General features: G+C 44.7%; 1 protein-coding gene across 3 annotated transcripts in view; it reads left to right on the forward strand.

Moving 5' to 3' along the window:
- Cwo (transcription factor cwo) overlaps nucleotides 1–19611 on the forward strand; it is a 377930-nt gene that overhangs the window by 348403 nt on the left and 9916 nt on the right. The window contains exons 1-2 of one of the 3 annotated variants that reach the window (XM_076898232.1): nucleotides 6315–6445; nucleotides 11419–11548. The exons of 1 other annotated variant lie outside the window; for it this stretch is intronic. In XM_076898232.1, coding sequence (XP_076754347.1) covers nucleotides 6330–6445; nucleotides 11419–11548 — 246 coding nt within the window. In that variant the 5' untranslated portion in view covers nucleotides 6315–6329. Of the gene's footprint in view, nucleotides 1–6314; nucleotides 6446–11418; nucleotides 11549–19611 lie in introns of those variants that run through there. One more of the 3 variants, XM_076898233.1, reaches the window with a different exon arrangement.

A 19611-nucleotide genomic window follows, 5' to 3' on the forward strand; every position in this document is an offset into this window, starting at 1 on the left:
AGCTGGAAATAACAGAAAGATACGTCGTTACGTCAATGGAATACTATTTTATTTGACGAAAAACAATTACTAATCAATACCGCGAGCTCGCGCTCATTTCGAAATGCATATATAACTTTAGCAAGCTTTGACTTTATAAGGAAAAATTCAATTCTACCTCCTGGATGGGGAAATATACGCAGCGTTACTTAACCTCTAGCTTTCACGGGAACGAAAAGGAGGTAGAGTGCTAAGTCAACGAGTTTCGTCGGCTTGTACACGACAGAAACGCGAAGACGTAATGCGTCATCCGTCGATCACGAGAGCGTTAAGTAGTAAATTACGTCACTGGACAGACATTTTGGTGGCTGTCGATTCTTTTCCATCCGCGAGGACGCTTGGACAGAAATGATCGAAGGAGAACCCGATCGGAAGACGGGGAACAAACTGCGGCGCGATTGCTAGCACGAAACAACCAGCCAGGAGTCACGTTGCATGACACGCGCTTTCAGCTCGACTCGATGTAGGTTAGTATTTTTACGCGGGCGACCAGGTATATACAAATACGGCGCGTGCAAAACAATGCCAGTGTGTAACTGGTCATACGCCACATCCTAGACAACATTTTTATACAGAGTGCTCCGTAAACGATGCACTCTTCTGGCAGATCGCTTTTAGAAAAATCCACGCAATTTCCTGTACCCCTCGCATATATATGTATGCGTGACGTTACGCAGTTGTTTGCTTGAAATACTTGAGAAATTGAAGCATAGTACTCGACGATGCGATGTCTTCGTATATTTTTTTCTTTCGTTTGTGCTTCTATTACATCGAATGTGCGCAGTACTTTTCGAGCAATTGATTTTTTCCACGCGTTATTGACACAGCATTGCAGTATATTTCTTTAGGAAATACTTGACGAAATTCGTGCCACAGTGTAGATTCGTAGGCTTCGAGTGAAAGACAAGCTCGCGCAAAAATTGGCCAAACTGTTTCCGCGTTTTCCACCGCGGTGGAATTCTATTTCCGCGCGAGGCACCCCTCTCGAGTGTTTCGCTATTTTAATTATAACCGAGGGTGTTACATATGCACGTGCATTTCACACGTCGCATCCTTGACCTTTCGAGTGGCTGTGCAATTTCGCGAGGACTTTCGACGCGAACTTTACGCAATTCACTCGAATTACTGCATGCTTGGCACGTGCGTGAAGGTGGTACGCGAGGTTAATCGACGATATTGACGCGATACCGCGAACAATGCCCGAGTGCTTTACTTTCAAGAGTTTCTGCGAATCGTGCGATTCTTCGATATTCGAGTTAAGGAAAAAGTAAAAAAATGTACACGCTTTCGTAATGTTTATGAGACATTTTACGCCCGTATCGGGAAATCCGATTATCGCGTTCTGGCTTTTTCCCGTCTCTCTCGTCCCTGATTTATTTTCATCGCGACACGAAGGTAGCTTGGAGAAGTAGAGTTAATCTTGAGACGTTGAATCACGATTCAACTTTCTGGTCACACGAAAGGCATGAATGACGCGTTAATTCGTCATGGAAATATTCTGGAAAATATATATGTATAGTAATGCCTCGGTTCGAAGAGTAGTTGAACTAATAGGTTAACTGTAACAAGGCTACGGCACACGTTTTCAAAGTATGCTGATGCCTTAAAAAAAAGTGCACAGATCGAAAGATATTTCGATACGATCATTTTTCTATCGTCGACTCGGTTAGCTGTCGTCCACGTGTCGCTCTGCACGCTTCAACGGTTGATCCACCGCAGGAAGTCTCGATCGTACTTTCCTTCTGACGCGTCAACGTTCCTGCGGACGTCAACGTTCGTGTAGCAGAAATGCCTGCATTATTAATAACGTGCTCGCATTTGCATATTAAGCTGTAATCGATCTCGTCGTTGCTGCATTTTTTTTCCGTTCAGCATAATTGGACATTTCTCCGTCAGAACCAGTAAAGCATCCAAACAAATTTCCTCCTCTGCAAGTATCGACCACGATCTTTGATTCCAGAAAAATAGTTGACTAATTGCAGTAGCCCACGTCACAGTCGCTTATAACTTGAAACACGTCTCATTCGGCCGCTAGCGTACCGAGAATCACTCCCTGGCCAAGAATTACTCGAGGATAAACTTGCATCAGAGATAAGGTACAAGCGTGCACGTCCGTCGAAGGGAAGTGTTGCTCATTCTTTTTTTTCCTGGTAACCGCGACGCCCCCCGTGACGCCAGATTACGCAATCGCGTTCGAACGCAATAAAAAGAAAAGCGATCCATCGGAAGAGAGCCGAGGCAGACGGGACTGGTAAGGGCGTGTGTAGAAGCGGCGAAAGAAGAGAAACACGGATGAGAAAGAGGGTCGAGCCGCGCGTTACGTGCGTATGCAGGCGAGTACGTGTGCCAGGCGTGAGTCGCAAGTTAGAAACCGAGGCGAACCGAGCCACCGCGACTCGGTTGCATCAGCGGCCGGAGCGTCACGTAGATATTTCTTTTTCGACCACCCGTTACGTACACGTGCGCGTGCATGCGACCGCTGCCGTGTACATTTATGCATCGTGACTTTCTACTTACGTCGCGCGACGGCTCGTCCAGGTACCGGGCACGTAACACGCGCGATCGATCGGATTATGCGGTCCACACGTGGCCGATAAGGAGGCCTAGCGTTTAAAGGCCCTATCGTCGCGTCCGTCCTCGCTGTTATAATATCGCCCCGTGCCCCCGGAGAGGCCGTGTTTGGCTCTCCACCCTGGCTGACCCTACGTAACGAGCATACACGCACATTGCCACGACGTGCCCGCGTGCACCAAATGTTCATTGCTATTCACGTGCCGTCCGGTCAACGCTGTCGGCCATCCACGCCGGTTATAGGAACACGTACGCTGACACGGACCGTATGGAACGCTCTGCTCCCGCGAAACCGCCCGCCCCGTTCCTTCTAATCGATTATTTCCCGTTTTCGATGATTCATTACACGCTAGGGGAAATGCTGTCGGATAGATGGCTGGCGTGTTCGCTGGACGGTCGAGCGACTCGCTGGAAATCGCGATCGTTGTAATCTCCAGTTTGTCGCATGCTTTCGTGAAGCGAGAAAATAAGCTGCTCTTTTTTTTTTTAGACTTTAGTCCGAGGAACACGTGTCGGAACGTGCCGTGTATGAGAATACTAGCTTCCAAATGTTATCATGAACGGTTCCTTTGTAACTTTTGAAATTGGTAATGTTGTTGGCGATGAGCATGCGAATTTTTCTTGATTTAGTAGCGTATGTTGAGATAACGTTTTAGGATAAGATAATGTTTCATTTGCAAGTTTTTCATCGATTCGTTCATTACAAACGCTGAGGTGAATGGCAAACTATCAAAAAATATTTTCGTTGCGGTGTCAATAAGCCTGTGAAAAGGCCGCAGATTTATTTGTTGTTTCTACGTGGGTATGGACGCGTTACGTGCCCGCATTACGCACGTGCGTGAATCGACGCGTAGCGTGATATAACGTGAAAGTGAATGGTGATGATGACTGCGTTTCGATTAGCGGAAAGGACGTGGCAGGCCGTTGAGTAATTTCCAATGATTGTCGCTTTAATGATTTCAAATATCGGCTATAATGGAATAGACATATGCGCGTAAGATTGTAAACAGTAGCAGTAACGGTTTGTAGTTTCTTGTGGCTTTGGTCCAAGAATATCGTATAAATCTTTGGAACGTGCAAACCGCACGTTAAACTCTCAAGTTGAATTACCGTTTCTTATTGAACAGCTTTCTTTCAAAACGTTGTGAAATTGCACGAATCGTCAGGTTATGCAATTTCGCGTAACTTTCGCGCGATAAGAATTCGTGGTGCGATTACAGATGTCAGGGTACAATTTTTTGTCCCATCACGGCACCACATTTTTTGATAGCAAAGTGAATTTTATTCCATCGCAGCGGTGGATGACACGAGATAAGCCGCGCGTTACCCTCCTCGCGCTTCAAGTTTGAAGTTCGGTCGTAGCTTATTATGTTCATCGTTTTCGTCGTTGAGTTTGTTGAAAATGTACCGTGGCGTTTATTTAGCTCTTGTGGCAAAGTTTGCCAGATTCATGAGATTTATTTGCACCCCGAGTGCGATAGGTATTTTGTAATTCGAAATGCTAAAGTTCAGAGAAAGATTTAGATGCTTGCTGTCACTGTTTGAGGACTTGATTAGCATTATTATTCTTGGCTACTTTCTTTGTAAACAATAGACGTTAAATATAAATAATACAGAATTACAAAACAGTATCTCAGGAAAGTGACATTAACTATTAATAACGTTAGCAAGGTAAAAAGAGTAAGCATTTTTTATAGGATACGAGAGAGAAGGGAAAATTCTCGGCGAATATCCATATTTTAAAATCATCAAATTCTCGAATTTTTTAATTTTCGAGTTTTCAAATGTTCGAATGAACGTCACGAAATGAGTAACGATATAAATTGGAAAGCTCAGTCGACGAAGGATCGACATATAAAGGCAGTAAGCAGGTCGTCTTTCTGACTGGGTGGGTGACGCACGTGTACGAGGCAAGCCAACGGGCAGTAGGTGCAACCATATGTGAAAGTAACAACACGCACGGGCAGCGAGGCAAGGTGGTGGGTAGTAAGGTCGATGAAGGACGTCGTGGATCGCGGGTACACTTTCGTGCCCGGATTCCAAGCCAATTAAAGTCCAGATTGTAATTAAGGCCATGCGTGATTTTGACGGTTATTTACGAACGTCCGCATCAGCGTGCCTTCGGACCGTAACCCCGTTATTACGAGGATATAAATTGAAACGAACGCGGAAGAGTTTACTCCGATATTCTGCCATCGGTTACGTTTTACAAATATCGCCCGATTTATTAAATAATCGATGTTTATTCACGGCCCGTACGTCCCCTCAAATATCTTGCAATAACTTTGATTATGAAACGATCGGTACTCGTTATACGTACTTTGATGTTATGCAGCCGACTCTGCTCGTTTTTATCGTCCTTTTACGATTTTAACCTTGTGCGCGATTGATATTCTTATAAATACCATTGGTTCTTCAACCCTGTTTTACTTTTACCGAATTTTCATGCGCCACGTGGAATACTAAAGCTAGCTTATAGTATCTGACGCTTTAATACTTATTCGTAATCTGCACGCTCCACTTGGATTATCCTTGAAAGATTTTCTCGTGCGCGCAAAACACTGGCTAACAAGGAAGGTTTCCTTTTTTTGGACTTTCCATTTTCGCTCGATCCGATTACCCGGGAGATCAGGACGATCAAAAGCGTTTCGCGTGCACGATCCAGTTACGTCACTGGTGGAGCAGTTTGCCGCACCACGAGCGGCGTTCGCGGATATTCTTGCGCCGATGGGCGGAACCGTGTAATTGCAGCCGCTATTAATGGAGTAACTCGAACTCTCGTTACGAAATCACGTATCTCTGTCCCATCCTCTGTTCTCGCGGATGCACGAGACGAGCCGTTTGCGTAATTTGCCGGACGGCAAAAGGAAAAAGTAACGTTGCACGTGTGATACGGCTATGCACGCGGTTTAGATAGCGGGGATTCCACTGATACGTACGTTTTGCAATTGTCGCGGCTTTTAATCTAAGCTGATTACCGCGCGAGCACGCGATACGTGAACTGTGTCAGTTCCGAACGACCAGACGCGAAATTCGCGATGGATTAACAAGAGAGATTAGGATCGCTTAAACATTTTTATAAATATTAACTTTTCTCCTGCTCCAGATAAGATTAGATTACCGATGCGAACCCTTATTTAAAGAAAGAAACCGCTTAAGATATTTCCATCGGGCGCAATGCGATTTCCTTCATTTCTAGCGATCCTGCGGATAAATTGAAACAGCTCTCGAGTTGAATATAAACCGGTTTTTATATATGCGTATGCCAATCGAGTTTTTCTTTGGACAACTGCATTGGCACTGATTCAGTTTGGAAATGTTACTTGCGCGGCGGATGCCATTAATAATGTCAATTATACCATTCTGACGAAACTAACCTTTCGTACGCGTGGAAACTGAATTACCGCGGAATATTCCGTATAAGTTCAGTTGCTACGATTCAGTTTCTCATCTTATCAAGTCGTATCGTCCAGGCTTTCGAATTGAAAAGCTTCTCGAGCCTTCTAACGCACGTTAGATAGGAACGCGCGTTCGACACAACATTGTAACAGTTCTCGCGGGTTGCGAGGACTCTAGTCGTGATCGTAGAGCTCGTAAAGTGTTATAGAAATGAAAAATGAACGGTGCGAAGTGTCACCGTGTACTGTTATACAGCCGCTTTTATATCCGCGTTTATTGACGAGCGTCCGCTGGCTGGAACGTGACGCGTGTCTACAGCTATGGATGCACAGGTGTGCATCGTCATCGGCGTGCAAACGGTGCATGAAATAAAGAAGAAGAAGAAGAAGGAGGAGGGAACGCGAGTCACATGCCGGAAAATGTCAACCACGTGCAGGTACACGAGGTTCTCGCTTATAACCTGTTCAACGTGATTATGCTCGTGCAAGAAGCGATGCAGAAAATTGTTTCAGATAATTTACTTGGCTGTTACATCATTTACAGCGAAGCGTGAGGAGAAAAATATCGTGTAACGAACCGCTTGCTTGTCGATGAAACCAAGGACGTTGCCTTGTTGTTGTTTTTCTCTCTTTTTTTTTCTGAAAAAACGTGAGCAACGATTTTCGAAAACGGGGCAACCTTTTTATTTGCATATTTCTGCTACACGAGGAACGTGTTCTTATTATCTTTTCAATTAGTATTTCTGGTTTAATTGAAATGCTTGCAATAAAATTCTCGCATTTATTCAGAAAGGTTAAAACGAGGTGCTTCTTTTACGGTACCAGTTCTGGCGTTAAGTATGTATGCTAGTAAAGTTTCAAACGTTTTGAGTAGTTTGTATCGAAAGAATGGTGTAAAACAGCGTACGCACGAGGCATTTAAAGGAGGCGTAAGGCATGCGCATGTACGTCGGGCTGGTAGCAGCGTGTCTGATCATGAACCGTCCGATTCCCCTTGCTTGGTTCAGTCCGGTACGTTCGTACCAGAAGAGAATAGATCACCGTTTTCTTGTTGTATTTTTTATCACACGTATCGTTTCAACAATGTTTGAAATAATTATGTCAACAACATAGTAAAATTAGTGGCTTCATTGAGCAATACAACTTTTTGTAGACTTTCCCTCGTCTATTTGTTACACGTGGCATATAGATATCTCATCAGGGATACAAAGATCGATTAACATTTTTATTTATATTTTTCAAATCTTAGGGAAGCACAATTCTGTTTCAAATAATTACAACAAGTGTATATAAAAGAGAATATTTTATGTCGAGATAGTAAACATTTTTGAGAATCAGGAATTTAAAAATATTATACCTTCCCGAGCGATAATATTGATTAGGTATCCAACCTTTTATTCGTTTTAAACACTACGTGATGCAAATTCGAAACACCGTTCGCAAAGGTTCTGCTAAATTTTAAATACACTCGCGAGTATTCTTAATCGCTTGGCCAAAAATTCAAATTTGTACTTGATCCTATCTTACCCGAGTGTACGGTTGAAATATATCAGCATTTCTCGCGACATTTCGATACGGCAGCCGGTTAATTGAATTGCCCGCAAATTGACAGCGAATGTCAAAGCGGGAAAGTAATATCATTAGCGGTCAGAGCGTTGCCGCACGTTATATCGACAGCGGTGCGTGGTTGTACGATAATCATTTGATACCAACGTTCCTTTCATTAGACAAATTAATTGATACGCGACTAACCATGAAATCTCTCTAATGCGAGATCTCAGAACGCAATGAATCCATCTATCTAGATTACCAGTCATTTGCATAATAAATGGAGTACACCAAATGTACGATACAAATGAAATACTTATTATTTTAGAATATTACAATCTTTGACTAATCAATTTTATACTCCATATATGTTTCGCATAAAATATATAACATGACCGTTTCATAAATTATTTAACACAGTCTGCACGCCATTTCTCATCCACAGGTAAACGCGCGAAATCACAACCGAATACTCTGTAAAGTTAGAGTTAAAGTTTGTCGAAACCCGAGAAAATTTTCAAACAATCCGAATTGTATAACGGTCCTTGAAAGAACAGTCACCTCGTAAAACGACTCGTTAAACTTCGTCGTAAGAAAACAAAGTCCGGCGCAGTCAGTGTCACGCGGTTCGTAATGTCGCTCGCAGGCGACGTGTTCGTTCCTGATCCATCGCGTGGTTGGAATTTGTTACTAAACGGCGATTATGCAATTCGTTCGCAATTACACTCGCGACACAGAGCCAATGGCACCGCGTCGTCCTTTTCTACAATTTTGCACCGCGATGGAGGACCGTCTGGGGCCAAATAGAATGATCGATCAATCGGATTGCGCAATCGATCGGGATGTAATTGTGTAACGCGAAATTCAATTATGTCACGTAGTCAGGATAGCGATATACATAGCAGTTTTACGTCAATGGCGTCGCTTAACATTGATTCGAGAAGAGAAGATCCGGTTGGTGTCCTGCGTTGATAATGAATTCCACTTTTTTCTTGTTTTTCAAAGATCTTCCCATTGCGTACTGGAAATGTTCCTTGCATCACTCGTGCGATATATTTCTTGATATTATTACCACATGTTGGTATACCGTGGAAATGTTTGTTTCAATCGTATGGAACTCGTTGTCCTGGTCGCATGACATTGGCATTGCTATGTCGTAGAATCACCCTGAAATCCGGAATCCAACGTGAACTTCTTCTACGGTTAGCGCGAAGTAAACTAGAAAAAGGACACTTCTTTGATCGCGAGAACCTCGCGTTCCTGACTGGTCATACCTGTTACGCGATCGATGCAATATTTAAACCGAGGAGTTGAAACGAACTCCGGCACGTGTCGCGACAGAGGAAATTCGATGTGCGATTGCTTCGTAGACAGGAAGATATGGACTGTTTTGTCTGGAACGCCATGCATGACGCACATTCCGAGTCCTACGCAGGTATATAATTACCCTCGATGCACTAATTACTCCTGTACGTGCTGGTGGCAGTTCTTGATTGAAACGAGAAACTCAGAGACTCGTTCGAACGTCCACTGGATTGTTGGTCCTAAAAATAAATCATTTACTTACCGTGGCAAACAAATTCTTATCTCGCTCCTGGTTTACAGTTTGCCACAGAGACAAACGTTTCTAGAAATTCACACTTTTGAGAAGAACAAATAGAACCGTGCGAGTTATTACGGGCGCATTGCGCGCAATGCTTGATACACGTGTCGTACAGTTACCTTCGAGCGTACGGTGTTTTGTTTACCGTGGCTTAGCAAGTTTCGTTCCATCCGTGAAACGATTGAGTCACTCGCGACGGAAAGCTTTAATTATGTGTACATAGTAATTAGCTCTTCGAGGAGACATCTGTGTATTCAACTTCTCGGTACGGCGTAAGTTTGACTTGGGGGAACGTAATGCCTTCGCAGCCAGCTCGAAAAACACTGTCGCGGCCGCTGCCGCCGCCGCGGACGGATTATTCCATGGAATTATTTGCTACCGACCAAGGTATCCGTGTAATTAATTATTTACGCGAATTGCTAAATAATACATAAGATAGATTCGCGACCAAGCAGAGGAATAGCAGAAGCTGACGCGTTTTTAGCTGACCACACCGCTGCGATCGTCTCTTCGTCGATGGCTGATAAATGAGGCGTGATCAGAACCATTAAAGGTTTCCCAGTGAAAGTAATGGTTCCGCGCATCGACGTAAAATTTACCTAACCTGATTCAAGTCATCGATTTCTCAATTAAAATTCAATAAACCGTCGCTCTTCCGCGACGTCGAAGCAGATTGCTGATGAATAGGCTCGTACGGAGTATTCTATGAATAGTTACGAAGAGAAAAATAGCTACGCGTAGCTCGTGTTGATACAGACGATTTTATAGGTGGAACGTTGCCTTATCCCTTTGAATAATCAAACGTGATCCACAGAGAATGTCGGGGAAAATAATGGTTAAATCGGTTCGAAACATCTATAAGAAAACAAGACATCCTTAGAGATATCTCCACGATGTTCCTCATTAATTCTATGGAAGCAGAAACAGATCGTGCTTCGAATCATCGAGGTTTCGTCACGATTCGCAGTACTCGTGCTCCTGCGCGACTAATTCCAGTTGCATGAGAACCCTTAAGCTGCTCCTCAATATTTATGCCGTTGGTAAAGGAAAATCGTTAGGCTGTCACAGGGGGCGGTCAGCTGCATGGGAGCCGGTGTCAGCTGCAACCTTTACGCGGAACGACATTGCCGCGGTGTTATCAATAATGCGGGGAGGCTCGTGCCTCCTTTTTCCGTCCGGTCTATTTGTGGCGGAAAATCTATAACTAGGCAGAGGACGTGGTATGCGAGGGTTATTGACTGAAACGGTCGCGCGTACCTCTGCAAATCGTTACGTAAAGTCTGCGCTCGCGAGTGTAGGCGAGCTGCGTGTGCGGGACGCTCGTTTCCGCCCGGAGGAATTCCGCGGGCACCGCGACGATCGATGAACACGTGCTCATCGTCGACTGGTAAGGGTGCGTGTTCGTTTCGACGCCCCTCTATTTCGCGTTCGCGCTGACGAACACGACCGATCGCTTTGATCCTTTGACTGTATGCAGTCATTGCAAAACGCACGTATATTTTCCACTTTTAGGGAATCACGATCCTCTCGTTGGAATAATCGATAGCTTAAAACTTTCGAATTTGGTCCAGTTAGACGTGATTTAGCGACGGACGTAGTAATTAGTTCGTCGCGGAAAAGAAAGCAGGATTTCAGGAACGGATAATAAATTTTTTGTCTCAACTAAGTTTACGACTCTTTGGAATGCCTGTTTCGTTAAATTTCAAGATGCCACGTGGACGATGAAGTACTCGGAGATGAAATTTCTCAAGAGAGAGAACTTTCAAGCCGTATACGACTCGTTCGTCATAGATCGTGCATTTACAACATCACTGAAAGGATTTAGCGTTTTAGTTTCTACAAATCTTAATCAGGTTTCTTTACTACACATTTTTAACACGATCCGAGTTGATATCTTGCGGATGTTTGAAGGCGATCCTTTAGGTAGACGCACGTTTCAGTCGAAGCTCGCACGAAAATGTGAAAGCGAGGAGATTTATTCGTACGCGACATCCTTTTCGCTGTTACCACTATTGTTCACGGAACTGTCGCGGGAAATTTCTTTTCGTCGGAAGGCCATACGTCTCGCACAATCGCGACGGGAATTCACGATATTTACGTGACCGCCGCCACGGAATTCTCAGGATCATTTTCAGATCGTTTCACCTGCGCTCGAGTTCGATTTTACTCGCGCGCAATCATCGCGAGACATGTTAAGAATAGAGCAAACAATTAAACGCAGCCGGAGTTATGCGACAGATGTACGTTTTTTGTTCGCAGTCTGGACGCTAGATCTTGCAAGGACGAGATATATAGGATGGGGATAGGCGCTGGTTACTGCGAAGGGAACTTGAACTTCGCCACAGCCTCGGAGGATGACGAGGTTTACACGAAGAAAAAAGTTTCCAGGGTAAGTTCTTTCTGCCGTTTTTACCTCGTGACAGGCATAAATTTAACCGAAACTGTATGCTTCATGCAAAATTCGTGAATAATGCTTAACGAGCGTGTCATTAACGAGTTGTTTAATTAATGCAGTCATTTTTACATGGTATTTAAATATGTAAAGATAATTATCTAGGATTATTATAAAAAGTATCCTTGTTAACTATTCTTATTTCTTGCAATATTAAACATTGAACCCATTACATTCATTTCGTTTGTTCGTTGCATTTCTTCGCGTTTGTAGTGTTCGCGTTTACTACAATGCAGTAGTGACCGATTCGGTGCATGCACGACTTTCAAATTCTACAATCGCATTTCTTTTTACGTAATAACCAACCGTACGAAGCAAATATTTCACCCGAAAGAAGTGGCGTCGGCGCAGAGTTAAATTCCACGGGGGAACGTAACGGCGAGGACCGGAAGGCCGTGATAAAATCCGCTCCGCGAGGAACCGGTATTTAGGCCAGCGTGGAGAAAGGTTTTCCGTGTTGTCGAATCGGCTGGTGATGCAACAGCTGATCGATGGCGGTCACGTTTCTCGAAAACGACCGTTGTGACATCGCGAGTGGGCGAAATCGGAGCCAGTGTGGCGCGAACGAGCGAGTCCGTCCCATAAAGATCGATATCCGTTCCATTCGACGATTTCCACCTTCCTCGCCCGTCCGACTAATTCTCAGCCATTCCGTTACATATCGATTCACACCCTTCTACTTCTCGATCTTCGACAAGGCTTCAACGAATTTGCGTTAGCACGCTAACTTCTGGCTCGTCGTCCGCTATTCATTCAAGCCACGGTTCAGGTTACCCTTTAACTATATCCACGAGCAGCCGGTGCCAAAAAACGCTCGCCATCGAAAGCGATGTACGCGCACCCCGTGGAATGCACCTGTTAAAGTCGCTGACCAATTATTCGGATCGCTGGCACCGCCGGCGTCGCTTGGCGCTCGATTCGATTTCGCGAGCCGGCCAGCTGTAACGCATCCTCGACGCGACCAGAGTTTCTACTATATAATGCATCCGCGAAACAATGCGGACGCGGATGCCGTTACGTACGCGAGCACCTCGCATAATTTTCACGAATATTTTTTTCTACGTCATTTCTGAACGATTACGTGTCTCGTCTGTTCGTTTCTGCGACTTCTGTTGCGAAGTGATTCCGTTTTACAGATCCGTGTCGGAGCAAGGTTCACCGTACGACACGAGTATCGTGGATTCATTTAGAATTCCTTGCTTCCAAGTTTGCGTCTAGGATTGTCGTAGTGTCATTTTTCGTTGCCAATAATGATCCGATGCAAAAAACCCTTTCTTTATCGTCGTTGAAGCAACATTTCGCACGTGACTAAACGTGGTTTTCAATGTCCCTTCTCTTCGACTCGTGCCTCCAACGGTGAAACGATCAACATCCAATGCTGCGAACGATTCTTCAAGTGTCTGAAATATCCACAAGCGAACGGCACGTAACTGCAACACTTTTCTTCAAAGGATAGTAGTGGAGAAGCACTTCCAGCAAATACTGCCTCTTTGGAACAAATTCTGACATTTTTGATACGATATATATACTTGTTGTTTATATCTCAAAAGTTTTACACTGCGTTTGACAGCTCACATACACAGTTTTTTAATCCATGTGTCGAAAGGTTAGAAAAGATGCAAGCGATATTTTTAATGCTATCTATGGAAAAACAAAAACTTATTTCCATACCCAATAATAGAAGAACTAGGTCTACATCAAAGATCAAGCGATACAATATCTTCTATCGAATAAAAAATGTCCAGTAATTATGTTAGGCTTCGTTTCCAACGATTTGCATATTCAATACGATCATATACACAGTCACAAAATTACATTCGTTATCGATTTTTTATCAGCGTTACGCGGTTTCCTGTTCCAAGCTCAGCTGTAGCCCACGGCTCTCTGCACAGGTTGTTCAGTTCCTCAACAATTTTATTCGTTAGTCGACCGCATCTAACGATCTGTGCATTACCAAGAAACGCATCGTACATCTCACACGACTCTTGTACTGAACTTTGAAAACAACTCGAGAGACGACGACAGCCTCGATCCGTTCTCGTTTAAGTTCGTATTTATAGCGTGTTCTTTGTCTCTCCGTCGAAATGGTTCGTTGTTAGCCATGTATTTCTTCTTCCGATCTTTTTCTTTTCTTTGGGTAGAGATGGGAGGGCTGCATTACACGGTTCAAAAGTTCTACCATGAAATCAAAAGTGAGAGCGTTCTGAAAAATCGGGAACAAATTTATCGACGATGGTAGATTCGCGTAACCAAGTATCCAGTACCGTGAGATCTTAGAGCAATGACGAGTAGCGATGGCTCCAGTTTTTGGGACAGAAAATAGAATCAGAGCAGACGCACAGCAAGATTGAACTGTTCACGTTGCCCTTCTAATATCGTTCGTTTACATACACGTGCACGTCTCCTATTTTGCGAAATATCGAAACGACACGATATGAAATATGCGAAGTTATAAATATAGAATAGAAACGCAATTAGTTCTATAGACGAAATTCGTCGAGTTGCAAGAAAATGTACATACATACTTACATAACCTACTTAACATGTTTGCTATCATCGTCACACACCGCGTGTGACGCATCGATTCTACCTGAGGAGCACTGCGTCACATACGTGTGACGCGTGATCTCGAACACGTTCGCAAACGATGCGTGTACGTACACACTCGATATTAATTTATTCGTCAACAGTTCGCCGTTTAAATGGCGTCACACATGTGGTGCCACGAGTGTATGGGTAGTACGTCAATGTGCCCGTCGGACGACGCTTACACGTACAAGTCGAATGTATCACGAATTATCGAAAGTAAACCGTGGCTCGCCACGCGTGCAGCGATAACGAACGTTTTAACCCTTTTACAATTTAACAAACGTCGAAGCTGTCGGCGGAAGAAAGTTTATCTCGTTTATTGTGCAACATGTTTTGCGTTCCGATCGTCGGATAGAAAAATGTGCAATATCGTTTCTAACAATATCACGTATAACACCACTCGGGAATATACGATTTACAATGTCACATTTGGCAGCTAGCGCGTTAAAGGTTCGATATATTTAGAACCCGGTCGGTCCGCGCGAGTGAATGCCAAATTAAATATAATAGTGTAGAAATGCTCGGCGAACGAGCATTTGCTAGCAGCAGGGTCAGCTCAAGAACTCCCTGTCACGTGTCACACGGGAAGGTACAATTTTAACCGATCGTTCGATATCGCTGGTCGAGACGAAGGCATCGCCGGCGCGACAGAGACGTTTTATCTCGATAAAAACGGGCCGATAAAAGTCGAGGATGATCGGAGGCCCGCGGGTAAGGGAGGTTGGCTCGTTCTGAATTAATGTTTGCACGCGACGAGCATGCGACACGGTCGTGAAGCCGATACCCCCGTTCATTCTGTAATTGCACCGGATCACGTGCAACGGGCACGTTCGGTTCTGGCATCGCGTCCGGCGTCAGCCGCGAAGCGTGGAACTCTCGCCACTTTTAGGCAGGAGTTGGGCCACGGTTAGAGCGGCGCGTCGGGACGCGCGATCATTCAAGCGGGCCGCTTGCACAATTGCCTTCGCGTGCGTCGCTGCACTTGCGTCGTTGCAGCCGTCCTGTGCACGCACGAGCGGCTCGGCAGCACGTGTCCGTTGCCTTCGCGACGTACACCCGCGTTCCCTGCTACGTCGTTTATAGTATCCGTCGCGGATGGCCGATCAAAGCGCCGCGGAAATCGCCGCTGTTGATTTAGAGCCGTTGGGGTGGCACGAAACCCGCGGGGGTGCAGCGATGGGAGACGTTAAGATAGAAATAGGATGCCAGGAAGTAGAAAGGCGATATTATTGGATCGGGAAGGGTAATTAGTCGTTGGGAGTCTAGGCTCGAGTAGCGGGCTGTCTGACTGGAATTGGGGTTGCTCGAGGATGCGGTGATCAGGGGTGCTTGGGATGTTTCCTTCTTTCAATTCGTGTATTCGATAAAATAACTCAAAGTAACTTTACAGCAAGTTCACAATTGACACGCTGGGTGAAAAATTTATTCGAAATCGTTCGATAAAAAGGAGTAATAATTGGTTGAAGTAACTGATCAGTAAATCGGTTCAGTAAGCGAGATACCTAATTAGACTCAAGAGTAGTCGTATTCGATTGCATTTAATTGATGTTTGGAATGGATTTTTTGTACCGAATTTTTTGCGCCTCATGCTTTTAAACGAAACAAGTCGTAAGTTTCCACGCTCACATTCGAAGAAACGTGCCATCCCCCATTGGCTGTGCCACTTTTGCATAAGTCCACAGTTCACGATACACGTTCGGGGCAGACATGCATCAAAGCCAACGTCGTACAGTCATTGATGAAAGTGTTTAAGTTGCTCGCGATAAACGGCGCTATCTCCCTAAAATGCTAGCTAAGCGTGATAACGAGCGTGTCGTCTGTTTTTTATAAAGCTCCCCATGGTGATGTCACCCATGGTGTCACAATTACCCCGATACGAAGCAACGAAACTTGTAAAGCGACCCGTAAACACTCGCCAGAGGGAGAGAAAAAAATCTGGTTGCTCGATACCAGTCCCGATTCGTTTTACATTAACCTTTGCGTTGAGAGATGAGCTCTTTCAGTTTAACGACGTTGCTCGCCTTGAACATACTATCCTGGTAGGATGAAAACCAGCAATAATTGTTCCAGGCTTTGATTCGTTTTACATTAACCGAGCGAGACTTTCCTGCACGTTTCCAAGTATATCTCGCGTTTCTCGTTCAGAAATGCAGCTGCATATTTCAAAACGGAAGAAGATCAATGGACAAGCGTCGTGGTTCGAATTTTTGATAGACGAACAGAGACGATATTCTCGGAATTTCCACTTGGACGAAGCGAACGTGGAAAACGTGAAGGTATCCAGAATTGAAGGTGATCCAAATTTGTCCATGGCTCGATTGCTAAGCATACGAGAGACTGCATACGTGGAACTGTTGTATCCATACGATACTGTACGATAATCGGATCGGAGTGACGATATACAAGATCTCGCGCACATGGTAGTATTATTTTCAAACTAGGAAGATATTTATAGAGGCGGCTATTTATAGAACTCATCCGACAGAAGTCAGCGGAATAAATTTCTTCGTTCCACCATCGGTTTCGTAATATTCCATTCTTCGAAGAGAGAGAGAGAGCGCGAGTAGCCACCGTCCAGGAAGTGGACGGGGATCGTGACGAGGCGTTTTCTCGTGACCCCTGTAGGATCGACGATAGATCAGTCGAGTTCAGCTTGCAAATGAACGCTGCTCCCCTCGTCGATTATCGAGCGTCCGATTCCGGCCTGTATCGATTCGCGGCGCACGAAGAAGCGTCGCTTTCGGTATTCGCATACGCGCCGCCGACACGAAAGTTCCCCGCTTCGAGTGGCCTGCTTTCATCGCTAGGCTGCGCGTTTATGTTAATCCGCGATTTATATTCGAATTTCAAGAATACCAGGGGGATTCAGTGACCCCGTAATTTTCAGCATCGCCACACTTTCCAATTCCTGGTCGCGTATCGCGCGTTCGAACCGACGCGACGCGGCGGTCCCTCGAAGCAGTTCGACGCACCACGAAAATCAATTCGATCGCGACCAACGGAGATCGTGTTACGTGAAAGTTGGTTGAAACGCGATGGATTTTACCCGGATGAGGAAAATTCTTGGAGAATTCGTGGAAGATCTGCACGAGGGATCTTTAATGGCTTTAATTTAAGTCTAGCGTTTAGTCGTTTGAGGGCGTTTAGGAAAAATATTTCGATTGGAGCGAAGCGGTTCGCGGAATATCGCGATTCAAATTTCGTTTAGCGAGTTACACTCGCGAGCGCCGATGGAAACGCGGTTCCCGCTAAAATCGGACGGGCAGTTGCGAAAGGGCCGATCCGATTGGTAACATAAGCTCACGCTTATTTTCGTGGAGACACGCCGGCTTAAAAATAATTTGCTTCGCGTCCCGTTCGCGGCGGCTGCGTCTCGCCTATCCTTGACTCGGTTCTACGGATCAGCGCAGAATCAGGCGCCTCTCTATATCACCGAAGTCGCGACTACTGCCAATCGAGGTTGTCAGGCCAAAGCTCAGGTGAAAATCTCCGGCTCTCTTTATCTACCTTTACGTAACCGCCGTTGTTCCACAGTATCGCGTAATCCTGCTCGATCTATCGAGGATCGATCGTCGAAAACATCGAACGTTTTCAAAATCGAGTACCTACCATTCTAGTTATTTTGTTGTTTTATGAAGAAATAACGTGTAATCTCTAAAGTACTGATACAGTGTTTTTCGCGGTGTGATAATGCGCTTTGCTTTTGCAGACCGTACGCTAGATTAAGAAGAATCGTAAAGATACGATATTCCGAATGTATGACAATTCCTTCGAGCTGATCCCTCGGTGAAACGTAAGCTGTTTCTCGCAGTAACGTTCCTGTGTTGCACACCTACTAATACTTGTACCAAGTGTTACGAAGTGGTACGAATCAGTGCTTTTTTTAGTACAGAATAAATTATCGGACTGAAATGTTCGAATAGTTAGAGAATTTCAATACTTGCGAATGCTTTTCATAGAAATCTTGTACCAATTATGAAAACAATGGGAATTTGTACGATGAAAAGGATATAAAGAGAATCGTGTATCGAGTTGGATTCATCGCTGGATTTGTCAGCAAGGTTACCCAATATGTAAATCTCTATTTTACAAGTAGATGCAAGGCCAGCCGACGTCGTACTTTATCTAGTCCCCTTGAATTTTGTTACGATATCATCCCAGACTTCTTCCCTGGGCTATGTTTTTGACACGTTTTGTCCCTCCTGTTCGCAATTGAACGATCGTTAGATAAACCGTCCAGAAATTTATAATAAACACGACGATTAATACCGTGCCGTGGAATGTAGATACTACTCGGGTTCTAGAACAATTTACGTACGTAGTTTTCCATTGTTTTCAGTTTCGAGCTAACTACCAGCCGATTAATCACGAGAGCTTGTTTTTCAGGCCACTATACATTTTTAGACCTGCACGCGCACACCACCAGTGGTCGAATCACGATAAAATAGATAAAACAAAAAAAGGGTGGGCTGTTTCTTAACTCCGTGCTCCACCGTGGTCGGTACTTTTCCATAACGGTCCCTTATCTAATAGATTCTAGGTGTTCGACCTCGGCGTGGTTTTTATCCTTCTGGAAACACTTGGAAATACCATTCGATTATATAATCCTAACCAAAATTTTCGTAATTCCCCTCTCTATGTTTACGCACGAATCGCTGCCTCTGTTGCGTTCGACAATCGATGAACGATTAGAACGGTTCTTCACCGCTAGATTAAAGTGCAGCAAGAGTTCGATCGAATCGCTTATCTTATCTCGCGGCACTTGCGGGACGTTCCGAGCATTACCGTTTTCCTTGTAGCGATCGAACGTCTGCCGCGTTAGCTCGAGCCAGAAGAAATCGCCTGCAACCTTCTCAGGAACCGGACGAACGCGAGGCTGTTCGCGGAAATTCTCAGAAGTATCGTTTACACACGATCCTTTTTTCGCTTTTGCGGGACACGCACGACGTATCGCGGATGTGCCCGCCGGGAGGGACGTGATTTTCACGCCACCCTGACGATTCACGCGGGGAAATACCTGACTGGATTCTCGGTCATGGCTCCGGCAATGAGTCAGGGTCTCGATACAGCCTCTACGTCATCGGATGTTGCCAGGGGCCAATAACGAATCCCGACGCGTGGCTGTATTCTCGATTAAGGCCTCCACGATTAGACCAAACAGCGTGGCTATTTATCGTTACCGCTGTATCGTTTTCGTTAAACCGAGCCATACCAATCTCGGTCCTTGTCCAACTATTAATACTTTCCATTCGAGAAAATGAAATTTTTACTATTAAACGGGTACGTATTTTATTCATTTTTTACAAACACTATTAAATATCGTTATTTAGTGAAAGCAATCTTAGTGAATTTCTTACTTTTTGAAGTTTTGAGTGCGCTAGACGCGAGCGCGATGCTCGTCAGTGGAATAG

Source organism: Xylocopa sonorina, chromosome 7 (assembly GCF_050948175.1).
Source record: "Xylocopa sonorina isolate GNS202 chromosome 7, iyXylSono1_principal, whole genome shotgun sequence".
In the NCBI taxonomy this organism is placed as follows: domain Eukaryota; kingdom Metazoa; phylum Arthropoda; class Insecta; order Hymenoptera; family Apidae; genus Xylocopa; species Xylocopa sonorina.